The sequence below is a fragment of the Vipera berus genome (genome assembly GCF_964194415.1).
Source record: "Vipera berus genome assembly, chromosome: 1".
Taxonomy (NCBI): domain Eukaryota; kingdom Metazoa; phylum Chordata; class Lepidosauria; order Squamata; family Viperidae; genus Vipera; species Vipera berus.
The window spans coordinates 145,591,567-145,613,742 of record NC_138202.1 but is presented as its reverse complement, the minus strand read 5'-3'; the positions used below and the strand labels follow the sequence as shown (position 1 = coordinate 145,613,742).

The 22,176-nt window shown below is 36.0% G+C and overlaps 1 protein-coding gene across 3 annotated transcripts in view; it reads right to left on the bottom strand.

Moving 5' to 3' along the window:
• Positions 1-986: 986 nt before the first annotated feature.
• ACVR2A (activin A receptor type 2A) overlaps positions 987-22,176 on the bottom strand; it is a 59,752-nt gene continuing 38,562 nt past the window's right edge. For all 3 annotated transcript variants that reach the window (XM_081312588.1, XM_081312589.1, XM_081312590.1), the window contains 7 exons: positions 20,995-21,138; positions 19,476-19,619; positions 17,529-17,674; positions 15,685-15,799; positions 13,188-13,326; positions 9,225-9,355; positions 987-4,887 (listed from right to left, as the gene is read on the bottom strand). In XM_081312588.1, coding sequence (XP_081168714.1) covers positions 4,693-4,887; positions 9,225-9,355; positions 13,188-13,326; positions 15,685-15,799; positions 17,529-17,674; positions 19,476-19,619; positions 20,995-21,138 — 1,014 coding nt within the window. In that variant the 3' untranslated portion in view covers positions 987-4,692. The remainder of the gene's footprint in view (positions 4,888-9,224; positions 9,356-13,187; positions 13,327-15,684; positions 15,800-17,528; positions 17,675-19,475; positions 19,620-20,994; positions 21,139-22,176) is intronic.

Genomic DNA, 22,176 nt, shown 5'->3' with positions numbered 1-22,176 from the left:
TGGGCTGCATTGAGTGAAGAACAATTGTCTTGGGTCACTTATAAAATATATATGTATATAAATCACATAATAATGCTGTTTACAATCTTGTGTTGCTGCATTACTTGAAGTTCAGGGCTGCATGGGCTGTGGGTTGGATATGCCAGATCTAAAGTCTGTTACAGCATGTTCAAATAGCCCATGCCTTTTGAAGGCGGCTAAGTTGGGGCTGTCAGTTGCACAGGTTAGCATGTAAAATAGGGAAAAATAATACTCGTAATTGTTCAACAGTATCTAGAAGTCCTGGGCTTCCTTGAAGCCATACATTTGGAAGGTAGGTCATAATTTGGACCTCATTCTTAGAACAAGCAGTGCTGAACTATAATAGAGCTTCCTATGTTGCATCTGAAAATATGAAATATGTAATCATAGGATCACCATTTGCAGCAGTCTTCAGTCATTAGGACACCTTGTCCCCTCAATAACTTTTTTCATATAGACTGTTGTACACTGAGAATCACACGAATTGAGCTACATAGTTTGCACTTATTCAGTCAAACTATTATCAGTCTAGTTTATAGAACTACCAAGCTTTTTAAAGTTCAATTATATCAAACAATAAAAAGAAAAGGGAGAATTTCTTTAAATATAGACTTTAATTCCTGATTTCCCATAGCTTAAATATAATTCCCTCAGTGGCACCTCCTATCTGTATCTGTTTTGTTCTGGGTGATGTACAGACGTTGCTCCTAATATTGGCCAAAGCCATTTCCAATATAAAGATATTTTCAGTTTTAATTATTTCTAGTAGCAAAAAAGCAAACAAAAATAAATTGAAATGCTGCTTTTAAGACTGACTTTCTGCCAAAGGGCATTTCATTTGTGATTGCTCAAATACAATTATAATACACTTTTTCCAAATTGGGAAAACAAAATCTGAGAAAAGATTGTTATATGCAATATAAAAGATACATTTTAAAGAATGAATCAGAACAGTGTGCAAGTCATAGTAGTCACTTAATTTTTTATTTATTGTTCTGTGGGAATAGGGAAAGAGAAGCATACATTTATACAATATTTCACAATCACTTTTATCCAGGATGGGGTTATTCTTAAATACTTGCTGAAAAATAGCAAGAGCAATTTGACAGTAGTACAACAACCTGTGCCCAGAACACTGACAAGTACCAAGTAAAGCTAAAATAATTGCTTACCAATATTTTGAGAGGTAACATCTTATATGGGCTTGAGTGGTGTGCATTAAAAAAAAAGTACTGCTGGTTGAATATATTGAGGTAAATGGTGTTCCAACAAGGATACTATTTTTATCCTTTGTTTGTAATCCTGTACATAGCTTGCTGAATTTTATACCAAATATTCCTAATAAAAATGCATTAAAAAGTTTAAAAAGAGAATTGGAAAAAGGTCAACCAATCAGTCACCTCACTTTTGTTAAACTACGATCAGCAATTTTATTCTGTAGAACAGTAGTATGAACACTATTTATTACTACATCTGATTACACCTTAGTTATGCAAGAGCTACTCCACATGGATTTTTGCTATCAAAGAAAGTATAAAGTTGTGTATTTTAATCCAGACTCATTTTCAGAATACCACCATGAATGAGAACACTAGGTCAAAGAACTCCAACAATTACGAGGCACAATCTGTTCCAAAATGCTAAGGTATATTTAGCAACTGTACAAAGAGTAGTCATGCATCATGTGATATAAAGTTCTTCGCATCTAACACAAACTGAAAAGGTATTGCAAAGTTTAGACTTTGAAGTTGTTCACAAAACCGATCAGTTAAATCCTGTGGCAATTATATAGGCAGCCAACTAAGTAGTCACAGGCAAACCAAAGGACAACGAAAGCTCGAGCCTCAACCCGGGCTTTCCTTCACAAGTCAAAGATACAAGGTAAATCACCAGAGCTGGCCAGATCAATACAAGCTGAATGGTTCAAGTACAAAAAGCAACAACAGCCACAATATCGGCCAGAAAGCAGAGCACTTTTCCTAGCTCAGACATGAATGGGTTAATTTCCTAGGATAGATCTTGGCTTAAGCATTTTAAAAGAATTGTCCACCCTTAAAATTTTTCAGAGGAGTCAAAATTTCGTGCAGGACTATTTTGGTGGATTTTATTTTTTGGCAGTTTGGTGGAATTTAATAATTTGACAGAGTCTACCAAAAAAGTGTTTTCGGATAAGAGGCATCTTGAAAAGCAAAGACTAGTTGGGGAGAAGCAAGGAAGGGAAGTTTTGGAAAATACTTTTTTTAAAAACTCTTCTCACTTAAGACATTGTTCTGCTTGATTGTCAGTTTTGATATTTCCCCTACATGACCTGCAATTCCAAATGTATTTGCAAAAAAACATCCGTAAAAAGGTCTTACTTGGCTTGAGTCATATTGGTGGAAGTCTATTTGATTTAAAAAACAAACAAACCCTGCTCTATGAAGCTGTGGTGGGAGATTTGCAACCAGAAATGATGTTTGTAGGCATGTGCTTTTTAAGATGAAGACTGATAAATTACATTTTCTTAATATGAATATTTTCATTTTGAGGAAAAACCGTATCTGCCAATCATTCATACTATTTTAGATGATGCTGTTGCGAATCAACTCCTAAAATCAAGCAAATCATCTTTTATTCAAAAATACATCTGAAGAACAAATGTTATGTTTGTTAACAAAAGTAGCAAGTTATGCCCAGCAACATCCATAATCAAATTATGGCATTGGATTTGGTAACTATAAAACAAAACATGTCTCTACAGGGTATGCCAGTTTGCAGAGGACAAATCCTCTAATACTCGTCTCTGTTTAGAACCGGATGTCCAAAATCTTGTTTATAACTATTTCCTCTACATTTTTGGAGACCAGTACAAAATTAAAAAAAAATTCGCTTGTGATTTCATAAATCTTTACAAGAGAACATTCACGGTAAACATTTAATTATGACCACCTTTTCCTTTATAAATCTAATGTATTATTTAAATATAAAACTGCCTAGAATCTGATAATACTGGCTACTGTTGGTTCAGTACTTTCATTTTGAGACTTCACTTTGGCTTATAAACTAGTAGTCAAATAAATCGTAGTGTATTACTGCCTTTTACAAGTACTTTGGCACCTGTCTACTTTCTGCCCCTTTTGCTAGAGCCTTCTTAATGTATAGGCTCAACATCATCAATCCCTATAACTCCTTTAATTCAGTACAGTAGTTTAAATTTGTAGTTGGTTTTTTTTGCTAGACTATGCTACATTGTCATTTCCATTGAAATAATTGCATATTTGATGGTAAAAGTGTTTTGTTTTTGTTTTTTAAAAAAGAGTGTATTTTTAATTCTTTAGCGACCACAAGTTAAACATATGTATCACTGATCAAATGTTCCTCTGACAAGCCGGCACCAAAAATAATCAAGTGATGTGAAACTACAAAAGGCAACACATATAAAAAGTGTGTGGAGTTCAAGGTCATGAAGCTTCCTGAGGTGATCCTGAAACAACAACACAGTGGAAATAGAGTTATGTCCAGAGCTAGACCCGTGCGCTGGGTGGTTGGAAACATTCCTCCTGCCATCTTCCTCCCACAGCAGCCCCCAATAACTAGAGGAGCTTCTGTACCCCTTTGGATGGGGCAGGGGCCTGGCTGCTGGGAAGGGGAATGGAAGGAAGGGTAGCTTCCACCATCTTGTCGCATGGGTCTCTGTCTGAATCAACCCACTGTGTCCTGTTTAGTGAAATAGAAAATAACACTAGACAAAATATACATGAAACAGCAAAAGCTTCTTTGAAAGAATTAAGAGCTTTCCAGTGCCAGAGCTCAATAAAATAATAATTAAAAAAATCATGCTTAAATTTTCAAATTCCCATCAGACACAGCAAACCTAAATATTTAGTAAAATAAACATATACACTATTTTGGGAACTGGAGATAAAGCTTTTAACTAATTGGGGAAGTCGTCGTTGAAAAGGCAATACATTTTTTATACATGAGCTACAACAAGGAAAGACTAGTACACCATTTAGGAATGGCCATGGACTCTGGGCATGAAGCACAGCTTATAACCTTTAAAAATACACCATGAATCTTTTAATGCATCATTTACAAAATCTGGATCAATTTTATTATTTCAATTTTATTAGTGTTGTCAATTCAATTTAGCATAGGTGGAACTGAGGTATACCTTGTTTTGGGAGGTTAAGTAATGCTTGGAAGCCTTTTTTGCTAGATCCCACTTTGATTACATAGAACAGCAGCACACTAAACATTCACAAGCTGTGTCATATTGGCATTACAATAGTCATTTATATAAACACAACAGCAAATGCAATAAAAACAAGTTACCCTTTTTCTTAAATCTGAAATGAAATGTCTGATTTAAAAAAAAATAGCAGTAGTTCATTTTAAGGAATTAGTCTGACATGTTAAGAAATACAATGTCAGTTTTTAAAATGTCTGACAAGCCGAGATAGGTCCATGTTCTTCAGATACGTTTAACATTATCTTGCCATTTTCTCCGGCATATGCAGTAAGTCTTCTGGATCCAAGTCTGGAGAAGAATAAAGAGGAATCCTCCTATTGATACTTCAGAGGCAGACTTACCACTATTTCATGCTGAAAATTACTGGCCAGAAACAGGCCAGTTGACTAGGCAGTCTCAGTGCTGAGTCTTATTGGTCAAGAAGTGTGACCCTGCTACTATCATAGACTGGATTCTTTGGGAGGAAAATCCACATTTGTCACCATGGTGACCACAGTCACAATGTCTTCTGTTGTTATAATGTTTGTTAGTCTTTGCATTTGGATAATCCTTTCCTCTACACAACCTGCTGATAATCGAGCTTCTGCATCATGATCCCAACACTCTTCTATTGTTTCACAGAGCATTGCCATTCCCTAAAAATAACAAGAAGAAAAGATACGGTTTTGGAATTCTTACACAACAGACAGAACATACAACACTATCCTGAAATACATAAAACGATGTCTAAGTTATATCCACATTAAAACAATAGCAATAAAAACATCTGGTGAGATTAACACCTTCCATGCGACATTGACTTTGAGAAACTGCAGCGAGTGCCTAATTCTGAAATCCAGAATCAGTTTGGAAAGAGAAAAACCACCATATAATACTTACTGTTTATCTGCCTTAACTATCAGCCCAAATATATAACTTAGGTTTGTCATTGTTACCTTTCTAACACTGGTTCCTGTATATCTGAAAAGCTACTATGATATCGTTTCAGTTTCTTCTCCTTTTCAAAAGTTGAATTGATGCAATTTCAAATTAGGATTTTGTAACAAGGGTTGATCCTGCTCTTCCTTCTGCCAGGAGACTTTCATCTAGCTACATTTTATAATTCCTTCCAGTCTTACAGACTGGCTAAACTGGTGGAGGATTTAACGGGGTCAGATGGGGGAGGTGAGGAGAGGAATACAGATTGGCTATGCAGATACAGGTTAAATGTGAGACAGATTAAAATAGCTTTATTGGCTAGCAACTGTAATGTGTTAGAAAGCCATTGTGTTGTTGAGAGCCTCTGAGATTGCCTGAAACCTTTTGATAAATGTGATTTTAGCAATCTCTCTCAATTGTGTTTAGACCTTTTCTAAAAAGGGCACTGATGCTTGCCATGGGATGTCCAAGGAGACTGAAATGCTCTGATATTAATTTCTCGTTTTGAGTACATATGGGGGGGGGGGAAATACTTTTGCACACAATTACTATGCCCTTCAAATAATGGCCTGTAACAATTACAAATACATCAGCTATCCTATTTTTATAGGTGGAAGGCAAAAAAGTCCTGTTAAATCTCAGAAAGCATGGTGAAAAGCAGCTAACTCCATCTGCATTAAATATTTTTTTAAATCTTTTTTAATGATCTAATGTTTACCACCTCAAACAGAAGCAGTACAAAACTAAGATGAACAGGAATAGATCAGCTCAAGGATTTATAGGAGTCTATATTGAGTGGCTGAATTTCTACCCAATGTAAATGATTTGGTTGCAAAAATATCCTAATTTTAGAACCAGAGTTCACTGTATATGAAATATTCTGTTTTCAACAGTCTTGTGTTATTAAAGGCATATCAATTCTATTACATTATGCAGATAACTACCTAAAGTGAAACTGGAGAAATGAAAGTTAAATTAGCATATCTTTCCTATGTGTAGACTAGAGAATAATATGAATAAAAAATTCTCTTCAGAACAACTTTAATTTCTATTAATAGAATCTGTGTTCAGATTTAACACTGGAGTACATAGAAATGTGTCAAGCTATAACTTATTAACATATATTTTTACACAGCATATTAAACAGGATTAATTGCAATAGCACTTATACACCGCTTCACAGTGCTTTAGAAACTCTCTAAGTGGCTTACAGCCTATTGCCCCCAACAATCTGGGTCCTAATTTTACCGACCTCGGAAGGATGGAAGGCTGAGTCAACCTTGAATCCTGGTCAGGATTGAACGCCCGTAGTGCTGGCAGCCAGCAGTCAGCAGAAGTAGCCTGCAGTACTGCATTTAAACCACCATGCCACTACGGCTCTTAATATTAAACAACCTCTCTTTAGTGACTGCAACTATGTATTAACCTTTTGCTAAATAGAATAACTTAAGTATTAGAAGTAGCACATAAATTATATGGCCATTCATTAATCTTCCTGTGAATTATAATTATGAACACAGATAACTAATTATATATTTATATATTTAGTAGCAATGGCAAATGTGGAAAAAACAAATTCTAAAAAGTGCCTGCAGACTGTAAACTGATCACTTTTGAAAAGTTTATTTTTATTTAGCTAGATTTATCACCAATGATATCACTATCATCAATTTCAAACAAAATAACCGAAAAATTAGCAATGCTACATTTCCACTGATTTCATAAGCAATAAAATTCCTCACATTCCACTACTTGAATGCAATCACCACTAAAAGCTTTTCAAGAAATATATTAAATGATTTATGTACATTTGTAATTCTTTAAATCAAACAATGGAGTAATAAACAACTACCGTATATACTTGAGTATAAGCCGACTCGAGTATAAGCCGAGACCCCCAATTTCACCCCCAAAAACTGGGAAAAGTTGTTGACTCGAGTATAAGCCGATCCGCCGTTCTGCATGCCTCGGAGGCTGGATCCGCGCTCTGCAAGCCTCTGGGATCCTGGGAGGCCTAATGCAAGCACCAGCCCGCCTGCCTCAGGTCTCCCCCACCCCCAGATACTGGGCTTCAGCACAGCTGGCTGTCTTGCCAAAGAGAAACATCTGGGAAGGAAAACCCTGTCTTACCTCTTTCCCAATTCTGCCTCTGCCCTTCCTCCTACCAAGGTGTTCTGGGACTAGTTCCCTAGCCTTTTGGAGCTTTTGGTGTTCGCCCATCAGCTGTCTACGGGGAGGCAACAAAGCTGCCTCTCTAGGCTTTGAGAAAAGGCCCCTTGCACAAAAGGCAGCTTCAGGACGAGCTTCCAAAAACCCTTTCCTTCCTTAACGCCCTCCCCACCTTCCCCCAGAAAGCCATATTTCTTTTTTTTTTATTGAAAATTTTTATTGAAGTTACAATATTATCCCCTCCCCAACCCACCCCAGAACCCCTCCCCCTCCCCCATATTTCTTCAATAACAAAAACATAAAAAGCTGGTTGGGATGTACTCGCTGATTCCCCCCCCCCTTTTTTTAGATGCTAAAACTAAACTCTCCCTCTGCCTTCCAACCAATATCCCTTTTTAAAATCTTACCTTGGCTCCAGATGGAAGAGTAGAGGAACTAAGCTAGTAAGGAGAGAATTTTTTTCTGCAACTTTTTACTCCTGAAGTAGTAGTAGTAGTAATAGTAGTAGTAGGAATAATAATAATAAATCCCTAAAAGTTGTGCCAGAAAATGGAGGACGCTGGGTCTTTGCAAGTTTTAGCTGTCTGTCAGACTGCCTGAAAAGGGCGGCCTTCAGGCAGCCAGGCGGACAGCTAAAGCTTGCAAAGACCCAGCGTCCTCCATTTTCTGGCATAACCTTCGGAGATTACTTTAAAAAAAAACAACAAAAAAAACCTTCAGAGGAAAAACAGCTGCAGAAACATTTTGTCTCCTTGCTGGCTTGGTTCATCTACTCTTCAGCCAGGAGGGAGTCCAAGGCCTAGAGAAGGAGAGCTTTGCAGCATCCCTATGGACAGCTGATGGGCAGACAGCTGAAAGAAGCAGGCAGGCAGGGCGCGGAGGAACGGAGACCTGCAGGTCTCGGACTGCGGTGGCTTGGGAGAGGTGCGCGCGATCCCGGAAGCACCAAAGCCTCGGCCGCGCACAAGTCCTCGGTAAGTTTTTTTGTTGACTGGAGTATAAGCCGAAGTGGAATTTTTCAGCCCAGAAAGTGGGCTGAAAAATTCGGCTTATACTCAAGTATATACGGTAATCTTTTAACTTCCTGAAAAAGTGTGTCTTAGGAAAAGTGGTTTCTATTTTATGCCATAAAGGTTTTCTCCTTTTGGACAACAGAAAAGGAAAGAGCTAAAAGTAAAATAAAATTCCAAGATGACAATATTATTTCCAATATTTGGAACATCCATTTAGACATTTTTTTATACTTTGACCATCTCTAATTCCAACTGCTCTTAAGAGAATTCAACTATTGAGTTTTCCTCATCTGAAAAAGGCAATTATATTTAAATAAAGAAGGATTTTTAAGTTACCTATGGCAATATTCTATTCATTATTTTAATGAAGATGCAATTTTTATGTTCGCTGAAAGAAAGATCTTCCCACAATTCAAAATGTTACTTTGAGCTAACAGAATCACCGTTCTAGAAAAATTCATAGCTTCGGTATCTTTTGGGATCAGAATGGAAGTATTCTTGGACCCACAAGACTGAATCACCTCCCATTTTGCCAATGTACTTCTCATTGGTAGCAAAGCTACAGGAATTAATGGAAAGAGGTAACATAAACCACTGGGGGAAAATAAGGGAGGAATATTCTTAGAAGGCCAATCTTCACACTTCTTGTATCATAGAATGAAGCAGTTTTCCCCAATTCCAATTCTTCTTCACAAGACTGAAGTGCAGATAGGCTTGCTGGGTTATATTAACATTTTTAAAATATAACATTTTTAAATGGCATGAAACTGAAGTTCAATTTCTCCATTGGATTTTAAATATATTTTATAGGTTAAAAAAGTTTTATCTTCTGAAGGAAAGTTTCAGTACTGGCCACATTATTTGTCACTTACAGCATGTTTCTGCCAACAGTCTCTCAGGACAGGCCTCTTCTTTTTATGTACTACAACCTCCTGCATATCTTCAAGAGAAGGATGCTGACCCACTTCTTCCTCAAAAGGTAACATATACTCATCCACGGGTCCTGCGTTGAAGGAAATAATGTTACATAAGTTCTGTTCCATTTCTAGTTTCATGCTAATCAGATTAAGAGACTAGAAGGAAAGCTGGTAACTGGTTTATGACTGTCCAAATAAGATTATATTGAACAAGATAATGGGACAACATCTAGCCTATTTTATTTCTTTTCCTCTAAAACATTGTTTCCAAAGCCCAAGACAATCTCATCTCTATATCAAATTTGCCTTTTCTTATACAGTGTGTGCACAATTATTAGGCAAGTTGTATTTTGGAGGGTTAAATTTCTTATTGAACAACTACAGTGCTCTCGGTCAATCCAAATTGTTAATAAACCTCAAACCTGAATATTTAAGAAAGTAAAAGTGAGGTGTTGGCTTTCTTAGGAGAATGTGTGTGCACAATTATTGGGCAACTATTAGTGTGCAGAGTTATTACGCAACTAAATGAAAAATGAAAATTTGCTCCATCTCACTTGTTTATTTGCATGTGTTAAAGTGACAATAAACAACAACTCAAAATTTACAAATAAACATTTCTAACATTTAAAAAAATATATATCAGTGACCAATATAGCCACCCTAAGAAGAAGGGCCTACAAGTTGTCAATAGGGTTTAGGTCAGGAGGAAAGGGGCCATGTCATTATTCTTTCATCTTTAAGGCCTTTACTGGCTAGCCATGCAGTGGAGTACTTCGATGCATGCGATGGAGCATTGACCTGCATACAAATCAGGGTCTTCTTGAAATATGCACTTTTTCCTGCACCACTGCTTGAAGAAAGTGTCTTCTAAAAAATGGCAGTAGGTTTGGGAGTTGATTTTGAGTCCATCTTCAGCCCCAAAAGGTCCAACTAGCTCATCTTTAATAATACCAGCCCATGCTAGTACCCCACCTCCACCTTGCTGGCATCTGAGTCAAAGTGGAGCTCTGTACCCATTACTGATTCAGCCATGGGCCCATCTATTTGGTCTGTCAAGAGTCCTCTCACCTCATCAGTCCATAAAACCTTTGAAAAATCTGTCTTCAGATATTTCTTGGGCTGGTCTTGCTGTTTCAACTTATGTATCTTGTTCAGTGGTGGTCAGGTTTCAGCCTTCCTTACCTTGGCCGTATCTCTGAGCACTGAACATCTTGTACTTATGGACACTCCAGGTAGGTTGCAGTTCTGGAATATGACAGCACTGGAGGATAATGGGTTCCTGGTAGCTTCATGTTTCAGTCTCCTCAAATCTTTGGCAGTTAATCTGCATCTTTTTTTCTCAAAAGGTTTCTTGCGACCCTGTTGACTATTTTCAACAAAATGTTTGATGGTTCTGTGATCACACCCCAATATCTTAGCAATTTCAAGTGCTGCATCTCTCTGAAAGACGTCTAACAATTTTTGACTTTTCAGTCAGTTAAATCTCTTTTTGGCCCGTTTTGCCTGAGGAAAAGCAGCTGCCTAATAATTATGCACACCTTGATATAGGGTGTTGATCTCCTTAGGCCACATCCTCCCTCATTATAGAAACACACATCACCTGATATGCTTGTATCCACTAAGCATTCAAGTTTATAGAGCTCGGAAGTGGAAAATATGTATGAAAATGTTGACTGCCTAATAATTGTGCATACAGTGTAAGGACATTATTTACTTCTTCAAAATCAAGTAAAAAAGGAATAGCAAACCAAAATGTCCAATCTACTTCAATAGTATATCGATTAATTCCCATTAGCAACTTCAAATACATGGGTAGAGATCATTTGTTTTTTGAGTATTTGCTTTGATTGGGCAGATGACATTTGTGGTATTCTGTACTAGTAAAGCTGGATAAAGTGTTTTTTGCACATATGCTGTAATATCAGGTCTATATTTTATATGACACTTTGATATAATTATAAAACTTATGATTTCATAAGGATCTTTCTTTAAGGCTAAATATTGCTACATAAAACATCTTCAGTGGTTGTACAATAACAGACTTGTATACAGCGATTGCTTTTTGTAAGTATGATGAAGTCTGATAAAACTAGCATAAATAATCAGCACAGTGAGTTATTCAAAGTATTAGAAGAATTAACTCAATTGTAATTACAGTTCTTGAAATAGCCATCTGTGAATTCACACAAGTATGTGCCTGCCTAAGGTCCTACTGCGAACCTTCCACAGCTTAGCTACATATTCGGTCAGATACTTATCCCCTACATACTATCTGTGTAAATCTGGCTCCTGAACGGTTATAATTCCTAAGACTGCTATGTGTAATCTAAAGCACAATGAGGGGACTGGTTGGATGAATTAACAGATGACTACTTGAATAGCTGCAATTACAGATAAAGTAAGGATTCATGTTTTCTGTGATTCACACGTAGATGACAAACGTGTGATTCACATGTAGATGACAAACTTAAAGGATACTGTAATCATTGCAAGTGACCAGAGACAACTCATCTTCTAAAAGTTGCATTTTCTCTGGGCAAAAAATGCCATCTCTAAAACTGAATGAACATGGAAGGCTGCGTGTATACAATTATCCAGCATAGTTCTGGTAAGGGATATTTTGGAGGAAGTCTGAAGTGAAGGACATATTGTATGGAGAGCTAGCAAAGCAGTATACACTTAACTAATTAGGACACTACATCTCAACTATCTGAGAAGATAGCTGAATTCTATGCTTCAATTCAAGAAAATGAACCATCATTCCAATCTATACACTGCAAAAGCTAAAGCCTTACAAAGAAGAGCTAAATGCTTAATTTTGGTGACAATATTGAAGAAATCAAATAAACAGAGGCATCAGCAGCAACTCATTTAGTATAAAAACAGCAAATTACTCAGAAGAGCCATCCATAACAAGTGTTGGGGCATGCTGATTTCTGGTGTGGTGTTGGTTCACGATAATGCTCGCCCGCACACCGCTAAATGCACCCAAAAACTTTTGAAGCAGTTCCGTTGGGATGTTTTTGATCAGCCACTCCCATAGCCCAGATTTGGCACTGAGTGACTACTACTAAGGAATTTCAAACCTTGTAAGACGTTATAAGTGACTCAATTTGAATGGCGATTATATCGAAAAGTAATGTAATGTTGCAGTTTTCTAATGAATATAATAAAAGTTCTGTATCTGTGAGTGTCTGTCATTGATAACCAGACAGGTTTATTTCCGAATTGCCCTCGTATATTCCATTAAGAGGTAAAGTGCAATGGTTCATGAGAGGCAATGATCTCTAAGCAAGAGGGTCTGCCCTTAGAGTAGAGATAATGAAAACCATAGAAACAACTTAGCAACATGTGGAGTCCTTGGTGCTCTTTGGGTTTGGTTGTTTGCTTGCAGATATTTCATTATCCAACTAAGAATATCATCAATGTGTGTGTGTGTGTGTGTGTGTGTGTTGGGGGGGGTTGTTGCCCATTTATAAACAGTAGCTTGCTTTGTTAGTTTTGCTGGGGCATGGTTTTCTCCTTGATAGTTCATTGATGGGAGATTGTTTTCTGACTGATAGATTGCCTGGTAATCCCTATTTATCTGGATATTAACTACTGGAAAGGATATGTTCTGGTCTTTTTGTTTCCTTCTTAAGATTTTTTTGTTGTCTCTTTTGAATGGTGTGTAAATATTGTTTATCATTATGTGTCTACTGGTGACTGAGCTATCTGAATGCCAAGCTTCCAGAAACTCCCAAGCGTTTCTGGATTTGGCTTGGTCTAAGATGCTAACAATTTCCCAGGTGAAACTGTATTTGAATATGTCTGTATGTTGTGAAATCGATATTCATGGATGTTCTCCACTACTCTTCTGCCTATCTGTCCTACATAGTGGCTGTTACAGTCCTTACACTGTCACCGTCAACTGCTTACCATCTGATGCCGTACATCGTGATGCCAATTCCCACAGAACTAATCCCATTGCATACATGTCTATTCTCAAAAATGCATCCCGTTGGAAGTTTATAGCACCTTCTAAAACTTCAGGAGCCATGTATCTTCGGGTACCAACCTTGAAAATAAGAATAATCATTAGGCTTACAGATATGAACATTCAAAGTTTAAACTAATTAGATGCTCACCATGTATTCTAGAGAAGTAACAACATCAAAATCACTTGGTGCTTAGAATTTGGAGTCCTATAATTTAATTTGGAATAGTTTACTATCAAATCCAAAAATACACCGAACAATATTTCTTAAAGAAGTACGTAGCCTTTGGAACATTAAAAAACCATTAAAAATCTCTTTATACAATAAAGAGATAGCTTTCATTATTTTGAAATGGCCAAGGAACTAAAAAGAATGAAAATTATTAGCAACATCTCAAATTTGACATGGAGATGTGCTTTCAATGATTGAAGTTAGCATTCACTGCCTATATAAGTCACATTGCAAAATAAATACAAAACACAAACTCTCATGACAAGTTTCATACTCAGTAATATTTTTTCTTCTTGTCCTACAGTTCTTTAATTTAAAATGTTTACAACACCTTGTACCTCATAAGTCTTTGAAGTAATGGTATCTTCACCTACACATAAGCACATTTTCAAAACTTTGAATGCTCATTAGAATTTGCAACTCTTATCATTAAGTAACAGAGGGGCAGGCCCAAGTCCACCTTCCTGAACAGTGTCTGAATTGCAGGATAATGAGATTTCTTCTTTAACGCGTCGTCCTTAACTGATATTTTACCTCAGATTTTAGTTTGCTTGATTTCAGTCACTTTAAAATGTAAGTTCTGAGATTTGATAAATGGACTAAGAGCATGTCAATGTTGGCCTTCACTCAATATGCATTAATTAATTTTGAATAAGTGCATCTACTTGTATATATAGTGATCTCAATATTGCCTGGGAATGGGAGAAGCTCACAAGATGAATGGGGTTGTCACTCTCCCTCAATCTCATCTACGTTACCTCACAGGATACTTAAGTAAAAAATAGAGTGTTTTATATTTGTCATTTTGAGATCCTTAATGCATATTATTCTAACAAATAGTAATAACTGATGTCTGTGCCAAATCAGCCCAGCCTATATGCTACTGGAATACAGTAGCTCCCACTGTCCTACCCAGTGCTAACAATTCTTTGAGTGTATTTCTGGACCATCAAATTTGTTTTCTTGTCTTCATTTCTCTCAGTTGCTACATCATTTCAAGTATGTTGATCTTCTGGCCTGAAAGATCCAAAGCACTCTCTAAAATAAATAATTTTCAGGGTTCTTCTATACCTATTTGTCTGTAATATGTTCCATATTCAAATCTGTCTAATTATATTCACCTCCTTTCAGTATATTTTCTGTGCATATGGCATATAATCATATAGTCAATGGCATATAATCAATCAATCAATCAAAACCTTTCAGTAGGTATACAATGTACACCTACTGGGGGTTTTCTGTGCAATATTTTCTTTTGTTCTTGCATCTCACAATCAGCCCTCCCAAAACTGTTCAAGAAAAGGTGAACAAATCCACACCAGTGAATATCATCCAGCTGTATACTGTACTTAATAAGAGTGTCTATTCATACCTGTGCATACACAAATGCATACAAATTAACAAACAGTAAAATAGATTATCTTTAATCAGGAATCACATTTCTACTATCCATATTGGATAGTCTGTGCCCTTTAAGGACTCATATTATTATCATAATTTCTTCATTTATTAGATTTATTACATATATCTTGTCCTGGAATATTCTGGATTTACTAAATTATTTCTCAAGACTCATGTAGGAATCTTTCAACATTTTATTTGCCAGGTCCCTGTTGCCACAACATTTTTAATCGATCAATCATTTGTCAGCTTACTCATTAATTATCATTTTGTTTGTTCAACTTGTCCATAGGTAGCATGGTCTCTCCCTATGAGCTTGCATTATTTTAGAGATTGCAGGGGGAATATAAATAATTTCATGGCTATGATATCTCATAGAACTTTTAGTTGATATATTCACACACGTTGAAGTGACCAACCTGATACTTTTTCAAATGTGAAATTACATAAACACAAAAAATGTAGTTTTTGAAATGATCTATAGTATCTATAGTTATAATACATATAATTATAGTATTAGACAAGTGAATGTTAATTTTGCTGTTTGATTTTATTATGAAGATCTCTGCCAGAGTAGGGGCTGCTGAAGATTTAATTTTTGAAATGCTAATTTGTGCTGGTACAGATCTAGTATATATAACTTCAAATATCATATGATTTTAATTATAGGGAAAAAATATCCCTTGATGATGATTAAGTACTAGCCATTTTTACAAAAGTGCTTTCAGGGTTTTACTGGCAAGGAAAAGATGGCAAAGTATATAATAAAATAAGGTATCTTAATTTTTATTTTAGTTTAAACTTACCTGACCATGGGTGTCACCAGCTGACTTCCCAGCCTCAAATTTTAAAGCAAGTCCAAAATCTGCGATACATGCCGTAAGATTATTTTTCAATAACACATTCTTGCTCTTGATGTCCCTTAAAAAAAGGAAGTACAAAATTGAAAGCTGCCATATTTAAAGGGGATCAGACATGTTTAACTGACAGTATAATTTATTATTTGATTATAGCTGCAGAGGTGAAGTAATTTTGCTTGGTGACTGAGCATAGCAACTATTTATAATTAAAACAATGACCATTGCTATTCATACAGATATACAACACAGAGTGCTTAGCTAATGGAGGAAAAGATGTAAAAGACTAACTGAAAAGATTTACCTAATTAGGTAGGTCATTTGAACCTCTGTTGCCTCTTATAAAATAACAACAGAATGCAAAATACCTTTCTTCACAATGCTCTGTGGAGAAGGAAATATCAGTAGAAAAGTGATTTTGAGGTTGCTGCTGCATCAGACAAAACCATCATTGCTCTCTTCCTGACATGAATGAAGTAACATAATTTTTGCAGGACGATGTAGAATGGTGGAGTCCCTTGCAAAAACCCAAGCTTTCAGATAAAAACAATCTGTTGCCTCTCCACAGTATAAAAATAAAAGAGGGGTACATTCTTTTCCAAAGCCACACAATGTACAGGAAAGACTTGTCACTGCTGGGAAAGTCGATGGCAAAAGCACCCTGACTGCAATTTATGTCACGTAGATAAAACAAGTGGGCTAGTAAACTTCCATATATAAACCAGTAAGTAAATCTGTACTTGTGTTCACTTCATGCCACTGGATAATTAAAGCAACACTTTATTTGATCTACCATAGGTAAAAGTGTGTGTGTGTGAGGGGGGGGGTTTGACAAAAATTAAGAAGCATAGCAGATGCATTTCAAACAGAGATTGAGTTATTGGTTTTGCTTCACATTGCAGAAATTGAGAAGAGGACAAAAAAATGTGAAAGATAACAAATAGAGAATAAGTACCTTTGTGAATGACATCTTAATAGGAATCAATCAAAATTGGTATTTTTTTCTAATGTGTCACTGCATTATTTCTATAATCAAACTGTATTACAAGTTAATTTTGCATTCTGATCACTGATGACTTGTTCTTACTTCTACAAATTGGGTTGCATCCACATTTCAATATAGCAGACCTGTGGTTTTGATAAGACTGCTCTCAACCAGTCTTGCAAGCACCTAAAAGGCTGCCCTTGAGGATTGGAAAAGACTCCAAAAGAGTATGAGATGCCTGGGAAAGCAATTAAAACCTGAGCTACAGCTCTTTTCCCTTAGATTGCAATTTTCTCTGGAAAAATGTCATACAAATGGCCTGGGATACATTATAATGGCTCATCAAGGAGCCATTATACACTTTTTAAACCTCTTATTACAAGTAACTATTGTAATTTTACAAGGGACGCAGTGGCTCAGTGGGTTAGGACGCTGAGCTTGTCGATCATATGGTTGGCAGTTTGGCGGGTCGAATCCCGAGTGCCGCGTAACGTCCCAGCTTCTGCCAACCTAGCAGTTCGAAAGCACGTAAAAATGTAAGTAGAAAAATAGGGACCACTACGATGGGAAGGTAACAGCATTCCGTGCGCCTTTGGCGTCTAGTCGTGCCGGCCACATGACCACGGAGATGTCCTCGGACAAGCGCTGGCTCTTCGGCTTTGAAATGGAGATGAGCACCGGCCCCTAGAGTTGGGAACGACTAGCACGCATGTGTGGGGGAACCTTTACCTTTATTGTAATTGTAAAGTGGTATGTTACCTTTAAATAGGATAAGATAGATAGATAGATAGATAGATAGAGGTGATACCTGTGGGATATAGCTGGTTTATGCCCTTCTTTTAGACCAGGAATGTCTTCATGGAGATAGGCCAAACCTCTTGCCATAGTTTCAGCTATATGACAGAGTTCATTCCATGAAACAACATTAGCCTTCAAGAAGTCAGTAAGTGAACCCTAAAAAAGATTTTTTTTTTAAAAAAAATACTGTTTATTCTCCTTAAAAACTACAAAAATTCACAGGAAATTTAAATATTATACATTTTCTAGGTAGCACAAGACTTCTGTATTTACTACATACAGTGTCAAAAGAGTGTCATATGAGTATTTAGGATGCATGGACAAAATTGAACTTTGGTCTTGGCATGATCCTGTTTCTAGAACTTGCTATAACAGGCTTCTTTCAATGTGCTTTTTGTATCTTGTTCAATAACATTTGCAGGCAGTTCAGGTTTTGCATCCTCAAACAAGGAATTCTCTTCCCCGACTATCACCAGAGCCACATATCCTTGTGTGTGCTTAACAAGGATATAAAGATCTATTTATTCAATAAATGCAATTGACTTATGTAAATGTTGTGAGCAAATGCAGAGAATGAACGTAGGGCTGATCCACTTTACATCAAATCAATAAAATTACATATGTAAATTTAGGCTTTTATAATTGTATTATTTTCATTATTATAGTAAATATATTCTTTCTTTGTAAATTTTACTTTGTTTAGTTCTTGTTAATTTTTATTTTGGCTGGATTGTATCTCAGTGGGGGACACACATAATATAAATATATGATCACATATTTTGTATAAATAATTGTGATTTAAGTGAACTAGATTATAAAATTGTAAAATTTCCAATTGTGATATACACAATTATCCTGTGCCTATCCTAAGTTAAATTTCCTACCTATTACATTATGAAAAAATTTGTGCAGGAATATGTCACTAGCCACTGACATATTTAACCAAAATTTTAGAACTAGGAATATACATTGGTACACAGCCTAAATAGAGAAAACACACACTTGGAGAGAATATCCCATTTGCTATTCTAGAACCTGGAATATCCAAAATTTACTGAAATCTTTTTGCAATCTGATCTTGGAGGAGAAAAATGAAAATACAGGGACAGATAATTGGACAACTCCAATAATCAATTAAAAAAGAATTCAAAGTAACATTATCACTGTTGTTGTTAGCTGCGAAGTCGTGTCTGACCCATCGCGACCCCATGGACAAGGTTCCTCCAGGCCTTCCTGTCCTCTACCATCTTCTGGAGTCCATTTAAGCTCACGCCTACTGCTTCAGTGACTCCATCCAGCCACCTCATTCTCTGTCGTCCCCTTCTTCTATTGCCCTCAATCTTTCCCAGCATTAGGCTCTTCTCCAGTGAGTCCTTCCTTCTCATTAGGTGGTCAAAGTATTTGAGTTTCAACTTCAGGATCTGGCCTTCTAAAGAGCAGTCAGGGTTGATCTCCTCTAGGACTGACTGGATTGATCGCCTTGCAGTCCAAGGGACTCGCAGGAGTCTTCTCCAGCACCATAGCTCAAAGGCCTCAATTCTATCATTACCAAGATAGAAATAATTCAGTGGGCATCCTTTTTAAACAACGATATGGGTAGACAATGTTTGAGGAGTTTGGTGCTACACTTACCTAGTGCTGTGCCATCATAAGAGACAATGGCAATTATTTCTGTCTCTTGATTCTCCCCACCCCTCCAAAGAAAGTTTTACAGGCAGACATGGAAGAGGAAGGCCTCTGGGAGCCAAATCACTCCCATCCCCACTCTGAAAAATGGTCTGAAATCACTGTCTTGTGTTGAATTCCCCTTTAAAATTTAGCATTGCTCTTAAAAGTGAATCTACTAAAGTTCACAAGCTTAAAAATTTGCCTCAAAATTTGCTTGGAAAATATCCTGTTTGTACACAATGAAAAGTTCTAACCATTATCACATGAGCTATCACAACTAAGACATCACCTTTTCATGAAACGCTGTTATTAGCCACAAATCAACATCAATACTAGTGCCTCGTTTTTCAGCACCAATGAACTGCAGTAAATTTTCATGCTTCATTCCTGGCAAGCTGTATATTTCATATTCATTTTGCCATGATTCTTTATCCTGGAACAAAAAGAACCACATTAATATTTTTTAAAAAAATAATACATTTCTATATATTCAAAAATATTTCAAATAATGAAAATCATATCTGATATGCTACCCCTGAAATTTGTCCAAATGTATGGGGTGATGGACAAAAAAAGCTTTAGTCTGACAAATTCACATTAAGAGAACTCTTGCTCCTAGCAATTTCTGAACTGTGCACAAATCTTTAGATTATTAAATTGAGGTCAGACAAGTTTAGATAAATCTCATCAGCAATTAATATTTGCCAAGCAAGTTCTCTGGACTAAAGATAAAGATTTTTCCTGGTTTGCTTCTTCATATAAATATAGATAATAAAGTGAGGTAAACAATTCAATGAAGTTCATCTGACATTAAGACAGAATTAAATCATCAGTTTTTTTCGTCTTTATCTGGTTATTTCCCCCCAGGTTCTAGAATGTTTTTTAGGCTGCTGGTAAATAGTTGGTACATAATTCATAAGCATAAATAACAGTGTTTTTAAATAAGGATTATAATTATTTAGTTCTGCATTGTATTGTGTTTACTAATGAGAACATTTATATGGTCGCTCAACTCTCTCACAGTTACTCTGTATGGCTGACAGGAATAAAACCGAATACAAAACATAACAAAACCCTCTGGTGACAAAAATATTAATCTAGGATCCCCATGCTAACTGCAAAACCTTATCTGCAGAGCCTTTTGGAATTATATATAACAAAACTGAGAATGAAGTAAAAAAAAACCTGTTAAGTAGCAGACATTAAGACTGAAATAACAGCAAAATATACTATTCCTTCCTTCAAAGTTCGTAGCATTAATTGAATGACTTCTGATGAATAAATCATAGGAAAGAGATCTCCAAAATCAAACTGGTGATTTGATAGCACCATTAACTCAGAAATAAATATCATTAAACCAATGACCATAGAGAAGATCACTGGCTTATATTATTTTAATACAGAATGATATTATATGAAGGCTTTTTTTTGCTGCTATACTGATTGAGCCATATTAAGCAAGCTTTTTCCTTCCTGTTTTCAAAAGGCTTATGTAATATTTATACTGAAGTAGGTAAGCTATCACTAAGTTTCCCTCCCCACAAAATTTTTATGTTAAACGTTGATATTAAAAAACTGACAACTTTAGATGGAGGCTGAAAGTTATACTGTTTCAATAATTCATACTGATGTACAAAAGAGTGTCAAGGTTTGGATAAGATTCGTATGTGTGTTGGTATTTTAGAAACACAGTAAAATAAACCTGAACTGGCAGCAGTGTCTACACACACACACACACACACACACACACACACACACACACACACACAATCTGTCTTTTATAGTACAATATTTTGTTGTTTGTATACCTGCACTGGGAATATTTTCACAGCAACGTATTCATTTAACAACTGAGCTTTCCAGACACAGCCAAACCTTCCTCTAGCTCTGATCTCTAGTAATTGCAATGGCTTTAGGCCCATCAGTGGTGATGGAGGTGGTGGTCCAGGGTCCTAAAAATAACAACAGTCAACAAAAGTTCATTTTTTAGTATAATCTCATTCACCAATTTGAAGACAACAATTTAGGAAGCAAATTATATCAACAAATCTTACTAGAATGCAAACAAAAATGTTAAATGCTTCACAATTTATTAATTTTCAACTTTTTCTCAGCAAAAATGAGTAAATCTAACACTTAAATTATATGATTCCAAACAAATGCATGCAAACAAAATATGGAAGGAATAACATTTCTTTAAACTGATCCAATATCTTTAGTCTCTACATATGGTCAATAAAGAGCTTCTGCAACATACATCTACTAAATTTTTATGAAAAATACCTAAATGAAGAAACTGTAAAAAGGGTTATTAAATATTTTATTTTTAATGGAATTATAATTCTTGTATAGGAAACCTATATGCTTCATGCAGCCTGTGGTTATTTCCTGCGCATATACATAATTCTTGAGGATCCATTCCTACTTTACCAACCCAGTTACTGACCAAATATCACTTGAAAGATGGGGAAAATCAGTTTTTGCAGTTAGGAACTACTTATCTTTATTAGCATTTATTTATTATAAGCATTATAAGAAAGGTTTAAAATCATCTATTATGGCAATGCTGATTGGGACCTCAAAGATACTTATGTGTGATTGTATTTCCTGGTCCTCACTACTTAATCTACTTTCATCAATACTAAGTGACCTATATGATGTAAAAAGACTCAATATTTTGGTATACATGAAGTGAACTATGATGAACTGGCCTCAGTTATGAGTTACATGTGTCAGGGCATGATATAAACTGAGTATACACTAATTAGATATAATTACAGAATGGTATGTTTCCCTTTGTAACAAATAAATTATTGTAAAGATACATAGTTCTATATTTCTTGCTTGAAAATACAACGAGAAATCTTTCTTACCAAGAAATTTTATACATAGGCTGTGGTGTAACAATAGATGGATTGGGAGAACAGATCAAAAGAAGTGGTAAATAGCTTTATAATGACATGATAATAAAGTGTACAACAAAGGAATCC